The 12161-nt window shown below is 31.3% G+C and overlaps 2 protein-coding genes across 3 annotated transcripts in view; both read right to left on the bottom strand.

Annotated features, from left to right (window-relative positions):
• Window positions 1-12161, bottom strand: part of LOC111634233 (armadillo repeat-containing protein 7-like) — a 39935-nt gene that overhangs the window by 14964 nt on the left and 12810 nt on the right. For both annotated transcript variants that reach the window (XM_023378959.1, XM_023378960.1), the window contains exons 2-4: window positions 11239-11342; window positions 5167-5265; window positions 2231-2299 (exon numbers count right to left, since the gene is read on the bottom strand). In XM_023378959.1, coding sequence (XP_023234727.1) covers window positions 2231-2299; window positions 5167-5265; window positions 11239-11317 — 247 coding nt within the window. In that variant the 5' untranslated portion in view covers window positions 11318-11342. The remainder of the gene's footprint in view (window positions 1-2230; window positions 2300-5166; window positions 5266-11238; window positions 11343-12161) is intronic.
• LOC111634232 lies at window positions 7297-10826 on the bottom strand. Its single transcript, XM_023378958.1, has 2 exons — window positions 9449-10826; window positions 7297-8922 (listed from the first exon to the last, which is right to left on the bottom strand). Exons 1-2 carry the CDS (start codon window positions 9666-9668, stop codon window positions 7628-7630), a joined length of 1515 nt encoding a protein of 504 aa, XP_023234726.1. The 5' UTR covers window positions 9669-10826; the 3' UTR covers window positions 7297-7627.

Raw genomic sequence — 12161 nt, 5'->3', positions numbered from 1 at the left:
TGTTGGTCCACAGGTGGTCCAAAGCTTGGCAGCCAATCAGCTATCCTGCTTTCAAAACTAACAGTCATTTCTCGATCCGAGTTTCTATGGCGACAACCGTTACTCGTTTGAAAAAGAGAAAACGCGGGAAACATATGTACGTCCAAACGATTCAATCCCAACACCATCTTTTGCTAATAGATGTTTAGAATTGGAAGGAATTATAATTATTATAAACTATTAAACTAAAGATATTAATAAATGTACATGATATTTTCATACAAACATAATGATAATTTGATTTTTGGTGAATTTTTTAAATAATATCGCCTGACTGACCTATATTGCCGTTGGACAGTTTACAAAATAAACGTAAACAAAATGGCGGTGATAAAGGGTTAATGATTTTCGATATATTACGATATTTTCTCTGTAAAGAACAAAATATCTACATTTAGATATAAAATACTTAGTGACAACCCTACTAGAGTGTAACAGTGCAATGTATGTCTGTGTATAATGAACTACTAGCGTTCATAACATATTTTTAATACTAGTACAGTTGCCAGATGCATGAAAACAGAGTAACACATGCTTAAAGCAGCATAGGCTAAGGCAAAACTCAAGTTATAACTAGGATAGTCAGTAATGTTGATCATATCCGTATTTTGAATTTTTATTGGAATATTCTATTTTTTTCCTAGACAGTTTAATTGATCCTCTTTAATATTAATCGGCCCCTTTCGACCCTCGTGTATTAATCGACCCTGGAAAACTCTTATCGACCACTTTGGGGACCTCTAATCTAACACAATTCTTGAGATTAAGGAAGGACAGACAGACAGATGGCAACAGTGGGATCCATAATTTTTCAGATTGCAACCCAATTAAATAAAATTACTGGCATAATAGTATAATTAACCTTAAAAATATTTAAACAATACTTTAATCAAGACTTTTCAGATTGTCGGTTTATTAAAATCAAACCAAAAAACTAAATGTTTCAAGAGAATGCATTGTGTTTTTTATTGTTAACCATCTATTGAATATTTGACATAACTAGTCATTATGTCTGATGAATATTTTAGGTTGTTCAGAAAGTAATTTCGTTTTTTATCCATGAAAAAAAAAAAAACAATATTTTTATAATATATAAATATTTTATTGAATTATATATCGACCATTTTGGTCAAATACCTGTTGTCATTGTTTCTGGTAGTAGCATGATTTCACATTCATAAAAGTTTTGATCGTTGCTTACAAAAAACTGATCCAAGTGATTTTTGACATTGTCATTTCAAGTAAATGTCTTACAGTTAAAAAAATGTGTATAGACCGGAACAAGTAATAATCTGAGTGTGCTCGATCTGGCAAGTATGGTTGATGCAATAGCACATCCCATCTAAGTTATAACAATTTCTGAGGAGTTACCAAACTTGTGTGAAGTTTGATATTATCGTGGTAAAACACTACACCTGTTTTGTTGATCAATTCTGGCCACCTTTTCTGTTTGATGATATTACTCAATTTGTTTACTCGATGGCAGTACACTTTTGAATCAATTGTTAAATTGTCTGGTAAAAGCTCCAAAAAAAAATTTCCTTAAAATTCCACCAAAGATAGCATCTCTCCTTAAGAACATGTGGAACCCATATATCAATCTTTGAAACAAAACCAATTTGTTTCAAGTAATCATAAACAGTTCAATTCGACAAATTTAATCTCTCAGTGATTTCATGTGTTGTTATTCGGCAGTTTGCTTCAATCAGTACCTTTTATTTTGTTTTCATTGGCTTCAACTGGCCATCCAGAATGTGGTGCATCTTCAATATTGAAATTGCCAGAACTAAATTTTGTAAACAAGTCTTGGCCCTATCATTCTGTCAATACATCTTCTCCGTACACTCACACAATTTTTTTTCACTTAAACAGCATTCTTACCTTTTCAGTAATAAAAGAGCAAAATATGTCGAAAATGCTGCTTTCGATCTTCCATATTTGATGGGACACAAAAAATAAACAATTGAACAAAATGAAACAAAATTTTTTACAAATAAGCATTAAAATGCTAGCTTTCAAAATATATAATGATAATATGGTTTAGAATGAAAATGGCTGGAAAATACAACTAATCCATCTAGTGGTAAAAAAAACGAAATTACTTTCCAAACACCCAATAATTACTTTAAATAATTATATTCATTACACAGTTAACAAATTAAAAATTAAATTACACAATTGTAATTTTTACCTAAACATAAATTACACAATCCTCCAATTGCAAACTCTACTAACTCTTCATCTTCTTCATCAAGTTGATCTATGAAAAAAATTTTACATCAATATAAACAGACTACATACAAAGTTAATATATTGTTTTTATCATTAGATATAATACAGAGCTATCATCATCTATAGAATGGGTGGAAAGTAACTAGGTATTGAGCAATTGCTATAATTTTTGTAATAATAATGCAATCATAATAAAATCTGTGCACACATTTACATCACTCAATGGAATTTTATAATTTCTGATTGATGATGTGGACAGTAATGAAAATGATGGCCAATCATTTATCTGTCCAGGAGCGAGTGAAGGTTGTTGAGATGTGGAAATCAGTTGTTGCTGTGAAGGGTTGGTGCCATACAGTAAAGAGATGTCTTGCCACAATCCATCAGAAACAATCAAGGATTGTCATTTAAAGCTAATGACCGCACCGTTTGAAAGTTTTGAAAGTTCTGTGTGACCACAAGTGGACACACAGAACTTTCCACTGCTCTGGTTTCCCTACATCAAATGTATTACATTTGTGGGAGGCCCTCTTACTTGTCACAGAAAATAATTATTTTCAATTTAATGGCAAAGTATACAAACAAACCCAGGGTGTACCAATGGATTCTCCCTTGTCACCCATTTTGGCAGAGCTCATCATGAGGAATATAGAGTATCGTATTTTCCATGCACCTTTAACAATCCACTATCCAATCATGTATCTACGTTATGTAAACTAGTTCTATATAAGTTTCTAATGTTTACCAGTGATGTGTCAGAGTATGCCATACTCTGACATAACAACATTTTCTATTCACTTTCTCTTTCACTTCTTTAATCACTTCAGCTTTAAAAACTAAAAATATACCTGTGTATATTCTATGCTTGGATATCATAAAACCTAGCTAAACAATGGGTACATTCCTGTATGCACCAAACAGTTCATCGATAAACTGCAGTGTACTAGAATGTGTTCCAATATTCACCAATGAGTTAATCAGTGCATCTGATAACTGATGCACATCACACTCGTCAGGCTATGGATATAGCTAGCTCCAACGGAGCAATATGGCCACCTGCACTGTTATATTATTTTACTACTCATCTGTATTAACCCAAAGTTATAGAATAAGTCTGCAAATGTCACTGTTGTACTGTTTACTTCTGCCATCTTGTTAGGTTGCAAGATGTTCCAGTAAAACCTTATTACACCATTCACCTATGCATCAATTGTGGCATCATTTGCTGAGACTGATTCATACTGGAATGTAATTATCTAGAAGTAAATACAGTAGAGCCTCGAAAACTCAGCCTAATGTGGACCGAAGGGTGGCCGAGTTTGTGAAAATGTCGGGTTATCGGGAATGGGGTTAAAAAAAGGATAAGTAAGCGTGTTTCCTCAGAAAATATTGTACTGTACTTGTATGTATTGTTTGCTTGAGAATACAACAGAGAATAAACTGCCCAAATACCCTTAAACAAAAGAAAAGTACATCCTTTATGAAGGCATAGAGCCTTTACTACATGAAAATGAAAATTAATAAATATACTGTGTACAGTAATTTACTTGATAAGACAGACCTCAGAAAAATACTTTATGAGGCATAAAGCTGTCTATAATGAAAATTAATTAACTAAGAATTTTTTGCCCTGCCAGGGTGTGGCCAAGTTATCCGGAGTGCCGGGTTATCGAGTGCCGAGTTTTTGAGGCTCTACTGTATCATTAAAACTGTTGTGGCCTGATCAAGCCATTTTTCTTTTTCTCTCTGGACTCTCACCTCCCAAATTGGACTACTTCCAGTCTTTTATACATCTAGTTTTCCTAGTATTGGTTGGCATCAGGCAGTACTTCCAAAAGAAGGGTCACAAGTAGAGTGTATTGAGGAAGAAGGGACCATATTGGGTGTGCTCGTGATAAGATAGAGTGTATGGAAAGGCTTGAAAGAGGACTAAAAATCCAGCTCCATTGAGAATGGTTTTAACTGAATTTCATTGATAAAGTATTACCTGGGGTTGATAGAACCCAAAGTTTTATATGGAAGTTTTAGTTTTTCCTGAAAAGATTTTTTTCCTGTTGTGTTTCCAATTCGGATCACCCACTAGAGAAGCCAATGGACATATATGAGCAGACCAGATGTATCATGGAAAAAGGAAAAAAAATTTGGGTACAACTCCCTTTTAGAAAAAGGAAACTCTTAAAGAAAACAAAAAGGTAAGTAGAAGTGCTGCCAACCATTCTTTTCTCAATTTATTTTACATTTTCTTAACATTTTTACTAACCCTGCTATCCCTTTGGATCCTAATAGATCTTAAGTTTTAGACCTTAGAAATACATTTAGCTTAAGTTTTTTTTCTTTTTTTTCACTATGTGATTTGAGTGTTTTTTGTTTTTTTTTAGTTTGAGTCACATCATTTTGTTTGTCATATGTAAAAAAAAATTTCCAAAATGGTAATTTGCATATTATTAGTAAAAGATACAGTTAATAGAAATCTAAAGAAAATTTTTATCTATGTCAAGTGAATTTTCAAATTTTTTTTTCCGACTGTGAATGTGTGGCAACTTTTCCTATGTTAAAATTTAACTTAATTCACACTGAGCATCTTATAAGCCAGAACAAGCTAGAACACATAAGAGCATGTTCTTATATTTGAGATATACTCCTATAATTGAAGCAGGATGTGTATTTCAAAACTGCAAAAGCAAACAATTTTTACATAAAAGAGCTGTTATTTGTGCAGAAATATGATAAGTGTTTCTCAGAGGAAATGCTTGCCTTTTATATCTTCTAATCATCTGAATCAATTGATACACATACAAATAAATCAGAATTAAGTCATTAAGACAATATAACAAAATATATTAAAGAAAAGCATTAAAATATCATAAATGATATTTCTTGTAATTTAAAACTTACCCAAAAAGAGAGCAATAATATTTAAATTCCTAAAATGATCATAATTTATGGGATCGTATGCAAAGTTTCCAAGATTAGCTAAAACCTGCTTCTTTGCATCTGAAAAAATTTAAATATATTTAATTTTGAATATAAATTTCCTAACTACATGTAATTACAAATTTAATTTAATTATGAAACAAAATAAATCACATTTAAAAATGTACATGGAAAACTGTTCAAGATGACATTCCTTCTGTAGAAAAATCAGCATTGTGAGCATCTAATATCACCTCATATGCTAACTAGCAGTACAGTCGACCCCCTATAACACGGTAGATATGTTCCATGTTATGTGATTTATGTGTTGTATGAGTCACTTAAATACATGAGCCAATCACAGCCCAACATGTGTGCAGTTTAGGGACTATGGCTGTTTGAAAGGTTTCTTCCATAAAATTAATCGATTCTAGACTAATTTGACTCAACATTTCCAAAGCACCGTATAATTTTTTTGGGAATAATCCATATAAACTATGCTATAGAAATTGTAGGATTACTTACCGAGTGTGTACTGTTCGACGACATCATTGCTTAAGTTTGAATTTTCGTCGCGGAGTGCCACTCCGCAACAAAAACAAGCTTAAGCAATGACGAAAGTTTTCTGATAAGTTATTTTTCTGTGAAAAATTCACTGAACTTTGGAGACATCATTAATAGAAATAATTTTTATGGCTGTTGAATAAGAAATGTTTTTTCACAAGAAATGTATAAAAATTTATCAATAATGTACATATTTTCTACCTTTTTTTTATGAACTTATCGTTTTGGCAAATGAGCGGATCACATACAGTTTACTTATGCATAAACATACACTTATACAGATACTTAACAAAGATGTAAAATAAATATTTAATATGTAAGAATTAAAATATATTTTATTTCTCTTCAAAACAAACAAATATTGAAATTAACGCAAAATGAATAACAAAACATTTTTAAATAAAAGAAACAGTTACACTTTTTTTTTTAAAATTTATTCACTGTCAGAGCTATCCATAATTAGGACCCAAAGACACCGTCTTTTAAATATTGGTTGTGCTATTTCATAGCTTAAAGATCCAGAGGAAATTCTAGCCCTTATTTTGTTTTCATTTTTTTTTTTATTGATCGAATTGTTGCTTCGTTTAATTTTAAATCTTTAGCAATGACTATTACTTTCTCACCAGGTTTTTAACCGATNTTTTAAAATTTATTCACTGTCAGAGCTATCCATAATTAGGACCCAAAGACACCGTCTTTTAAATATTGGTTGTGCTATTTCATAGCTTAAAGATCCAGAGGAAATTCTAGCCCTTATTTTGTTTTCATTTTTTTTTTTATTGATCGAATTGTTGCTTCGTTTAATTTTAAATCTTTAGCAATGACTATTACTTTCTCACCAGGTTTTTAACCGATCCAAAATTTTAACTTTTTCTTCAAGGGATATACATTTCCTGCTCTTAGAATTCTTCTCCACTACAGAGATCATGATGACTAAAGACAAAATTTTAGATAACGTAAAAATTATAAAATTACAGTACTCTATTAAACTTTTGTTTAATTTATTAATTTTATTGATATTTAATATTAATATTAATTTATTAATTAATTTGTTAATTTTGTTTAATTTAAGTACCTAATTTATATACCTCAACTTACCTGCCTAAACTCTCCATAGCATGGCACTGGATGGCGGAAAGTAGTTCAGCTGCCCATCCACTATTGGTCCAGATTCGAGCAATCCTGTCGCAACACAAGTCAGCGATGACGTTTTACCGAATTATAGGAGTTTTTTTTAGCATGTTTGTGCGAATACTGTCGCAATTTTTTCGCTGTGATATACGAATCCGAAACTGTAGGAACAGGTGTTATAGAGAGGTTTCAAGGTCGCATGTCACGTGATGAAACACACGTTTGCTCCGCCCCTTCGCCATTTTTGTGGTAGCTTTCGCATGCTTAGCTTGCACNATAGTAATTTCATTATTAAAGAAACAGGGTTTCATGTGTTACCATCTCATCCATTCATTGGTGCCTCACCTGATGGTCTTGTAGACTGCAACTGTTGTGGCCAAGGAGTGGTTGAAGTGAAATGTCCTAGGTGTCAGCGACAACAAAATATTGATGAAAATACGCCCAATTATTTAGTTAATGAGAATGGTATTTATACAATTAACAAACGCAGCAATTACTACTACCAAATGCAAACACAAATATTTGTATGTAATGTTGAATATTGTGACTTTGTAGTTTGGACAGAAAAAAGTTTGCACATTGAGCGGATTTATAGAGACTTTACATTGTGGAATAGCATCATTGAAAAAGCAAGAAATTTTTTCAAATTATGTATATTACCAGAACTGACAGCACGTTGGTATTCAAAACAATAGACTGAAATTGTAAATAAAGATTTATTAAAACATTACACAGTGTAAACTTGATTTTATTCAAATGGCACAACACTATTACATAAATTTATTAAAGCACAACTAACATGTACAATCTTTTCTATTGATGTGACACTGTCATGTCCCTTTAGTGTCACATGCTCAATTGGCAATGTTGACTCTAGAATTTTAAAATTATTTTTAATGCGACCGATTACTCGCTCCACATGGATTCTCAAATGAGACATCTTTCTGCTTTCTGCTACTTCCAATGCAGAGAGTTGTTGTTTACCTCTGGTAAATGCAGGAACTGCTAGCTGTGCTCCAGTAATTCCAATACTATCTGTAATGTTAAAACCTCTGTCTGCTAGCACTAAATCTCCAGGCAGTAAATATTTAAGCAATCCAGAATGTTCGGTTAGGTGTTTGTCACTAACCCTTCCTCCCCAAGGTTCTGATATAAAAGACACAGATCCTTGAGGAGTAACACCTATTAAAAACTTTACTGTGTTATGGTGCTTATACTGGGACCATGTCAAATAGCGAGCATCTAATGACGAAGGCCGTTCAATAAAAAGCTCAAAACAGTCTATTATTACTGCAATCTTATTGCCAATAGTTTTTTTAAATTCTTTGGGCATAGTTTTTTGCAGCACATCTCTCTCAGGCCAAACAATCAATCTGCTTAACCTGATGTATAAAATGTGCAGCCACTTGTCAAAGATTCGGCATATTGTTGCTTTTGAAATATTAAATCTGTAAGCCAAATCTTCCAGACTTAAATTTAAGCGAAGTCTCATCAAACATACTATCATCTCTTGAAAAGGAGTTAATTTTCTGGAATTTGGATGATCAATCTGTTTACGACAAAGGTTCAGTATCAATGATAGCAATTTAAAATTGCTCAGTCCACTAAAAAAATGAACCTTGTTGTCATCACCTTCAAAAAACTCTTCATTAAGAACATATGTTTTTTTTAATAATAATACTTCAGTTTTCAAGTTTGCACACTCAAATTGCAAGCTTTCTATATCTTTAGCTTTAAATTCAGTCTGACAAGTGACAGTTTCAACTAAAGATGTAGTTTGTACCCATGCATTAGATTTTAAAGGCTCTGCTTCTTGCATTTCTGCAGTTGTTGAGATCTCTGCATCTTTAACAGTAGGAGGTTGGGTGCAAGCTTCAGCTGCCTTAGGAGTTTCAGCTTCTAAGGCCACTCGTTGTATCTTGCGATTACGTGCTCTTTCATAACGCTCCTGATTTGCAGTTAAGTTGTGGTCACTCTCATACCCCATGTATAATGTTGGCACCCAGTCTGGTGATGACTCATCATACAATGAGGAAGGTTTTCCTTTGGAATGAAAATAATTTTTAAATAATATATTATGACAATTTAATATTAAATTATTTTTATTATTATTAATATACTGTGTTTAATGTTAGTAATTTCACATAATATTAAAATAACTTATCATTATGGTATGTTATATATAAATAATAAGAATTTGTCAGGAACAAGTTGAACATTACATGTACTATGTAATAATTATTTGTTACTAATATAAAAATGCAATGTAAAAAGTAGCATCTTAAACAAATGTTAATGTTGCTCACCAAAATAAACTAACTTAACTATTTGTAAATGAAAAATGGAAATTATTGGTTTATATCTTAAAAAATACACATTTATTTATGTAAATTAGATTGGAAGGAAATTGGTTTAAAATACACTTCTAATTCTTCATCTGCTAAGTGATTATCTTTGTTTAACATTTTAATATTAACTCTACTGTATATTTATTACAAGCAGACACTATGATACTCATGTATAAGTTTATTTAATTTATTGATAAATGGTAAGTTGATTTATTGCTTACCTTTAATGAAATGTTTCTGACAAACTCTTGTATTGATATTCACTTTATCCGTATTGAAATTTTTCCGGTTAATTCTCGAGAGCCATGCAGATTGTCTTCGTCGTGAAAGCTCTTCAGTTTGGGATCCTTGATGAGAAATAATGCCGGGAATTTTAAAAAATGAGGTTCCTTTGTTCTTGAGTGAACTAGCATTACACCCAATTACACAACAAATAACCATAGTGATATTCGCGACGAAAAAAACAATACAAGAACTCCAGTTAAAGCGCACGTGGACACACACAAAACGTAAACAAGTCACAAAGAGTCACAAACATGGCGCTGGACAATTGCGCATGCTCATGACGTCACTTGTGATGTCGACATGAAATCTCTCTATAGGGGGGTCTACTGTAATTAGTTTTTATATTCAAAATGGTACATTAATTCACAAATTGTACTTGCATCTGATTTAAGTGATTACTACAGCTAGAAGATCTACACACTAAAAATCATATAAGTTATAACTTATCATTCATATTATGCATATAAGTTACATAATTTTATAACTATTTACATGACTTTTAGTGCCTAGATGTCCTAGCTCTAGTGATTACATTGGTGTGAACTAATATTTTACCAAACTATTTTTGCTAATCTTAGCTTATGAAACCAAAAGCAATATTTTGTTGTTTGTAAATGAAATTCAATTCAATCATTTTACTTAAACAGTGATCAAAATGCCATTTACAATTTACACATGTTATAAACATTGTTACTATTTTTTTCTTTTTCCATCCATTCCCTTCCTTTTACTTGTATATTTAATGAAACTTTAGTAGTATTTTTTTAAGACCAATCTCAACAAGAGCTACTCTTTCATAGAGGTTTATGTAACCTCTTTTAAACTCACTTGCTTAAATGCTGTATATGAAAAAATTATTATTAATAATATTAATTATTAATTTCATATTATTATTTCATATTATTAATAATATGAAATTAAATGAAAATAAAGAAAAAAACAAAAATAATGTTACTACAAACCATAATGTATGAAAAGAATTTGAATGTTATAAAATACTATGTTGAATGCAATGTTAAATAGGAACTACTTAAGAAATTGAACTGAAAAGGAGCAAAAAAAAAATGCATTACATCAGGTTCACTTAGGAAAATGTAAGTGAACATGATGTAGGCCTATTAATCAGACCAAAAACGTTTGTTTCTTTATACATATTTTTCTGGAAAGAGAAAAGTTTCTTATGTAATTCATTTCAAAGTATTCCAGTTTTGGTTTTCGTTTTGTTTTATATATACATATATAAACTTTAACCAAAAAGCTAAACTAAGGTGTATAAGTGCTATTAACTAGATAATTAAACTAAAAATTTGGAATAATGGTAGATGGTTAGGCCATCATCTTGTATTAATATTAATAATTTCAGTAATTTAGAATATTCTGGAATAGAATTCAAACCTGCAATTTTTGCTTACCTTGAGGCTATAACAGTGATGCTGTTAATAATCAATCCAAACTAATTTTGGCTAAAGGTAAGCAGTTAGGACCATGTTGTAGTAATATTAATAATTACATTAACTTTAGAATTAAATTTAATCATTTAAAATATTTGGATAGAAAAGATTGAACTATCTGCCTTTAAGCCAAACTAAGCTACATGGTTTAATTATCTAATTAACAGCATCGTTATTGTTATCTAGTAGTTTAGATGTTTAGTTATTTGAACATATTGAGCTACAGTCTATGTTTGCAAATAAACTTTAATTAGTCAAAATGATAATAGTTTTACCTTGTGATGAAGAATCTTGAAATTCAGTAACTAATTGCTGCAAATATGAATATCGCTCCTTACTTGAGTACCTTGCCATTATACACAATTTTCTTTCACATTAGCTATTAAAATAAAAACTATTTTATACAATTTAAATTACAGTAAAACCTTTCTATAATGGACACTTGCTAAACAAAAAAAAAAAAAAAAAAAACACTGTTCATTCTAAAAATGTCCATCCAAGAAAAATTGTTTTCTAAAATTACCTTTAATGAGACATCATTTAAATGAAGTCTGCAGTATTTTCATTTACAAACTGATAATGCACAAACCATGCAGAAAATAGTAGTAAGACACATCACAGTAACGAATTATCATAAGAAAATCAGAATTATTTTTTGCAAATAATGGATTTTCTGCATATCCAGGAAAATTTCAATTATGTTTGTTTTTTACAATTGACTGTAGCAATCTACATCTCACTATGCATAATAAATCTTGTGTTAGCTTACTACTGTCAACATCTTTTCTATTGGTGTAAAACTGCTAGTTTGTTTATGCAGTCCAGGGCTTGTCTGTATGACTCTATTGGTGGCTTTATAAGCAGGTGTCATTTTGGCTGTGAAGCCATAACATTTGGCTGTGAAGCCATTGTCATTGCCACCACACTTGTTATTCTCCCTTTCTTGAATCTCAGAAATTAACTGAAGGACTGTTTTTGTATCTTGGCTTGTGCATTCAGTCAGAATGTCAGAATCTATGTTGACATAATGGATTGCAATAACAACAAATTCTGTTGTATTCATGAGCTCTGCATACTCTCACCACCTGACTTCAGTGGGGTGAGGGTCATCACATCTTTAAATGACATGACGATTGGGTTAGTTCGCATAGTTACTTGTTGTCATGGTGATATCATGTAATAACATGACTGGCCAATT

Source organism: Centruroides sculpturatus, unplaced genomic scaffold, assembly GCF_000671375.1.
Source record: "Centruroides sculpturatus isolate CEXI.00-Female unplaced genomic scaffold, Cexi_2.0 scaffold361, whole genome shotgun sequence".
NCBI classification, from domain to species: Eukaryota; Metazoa; Arthropoda; class Arachnida; order Scorpiones; family Buthidae; genus Centruroides; species Centruroides sculpturatus.
The sequence above is the reverse complement of the archived record's forward strand: the minus strand, read 5'-3'. Positions and strand labels throughout refer to the sequence as shown.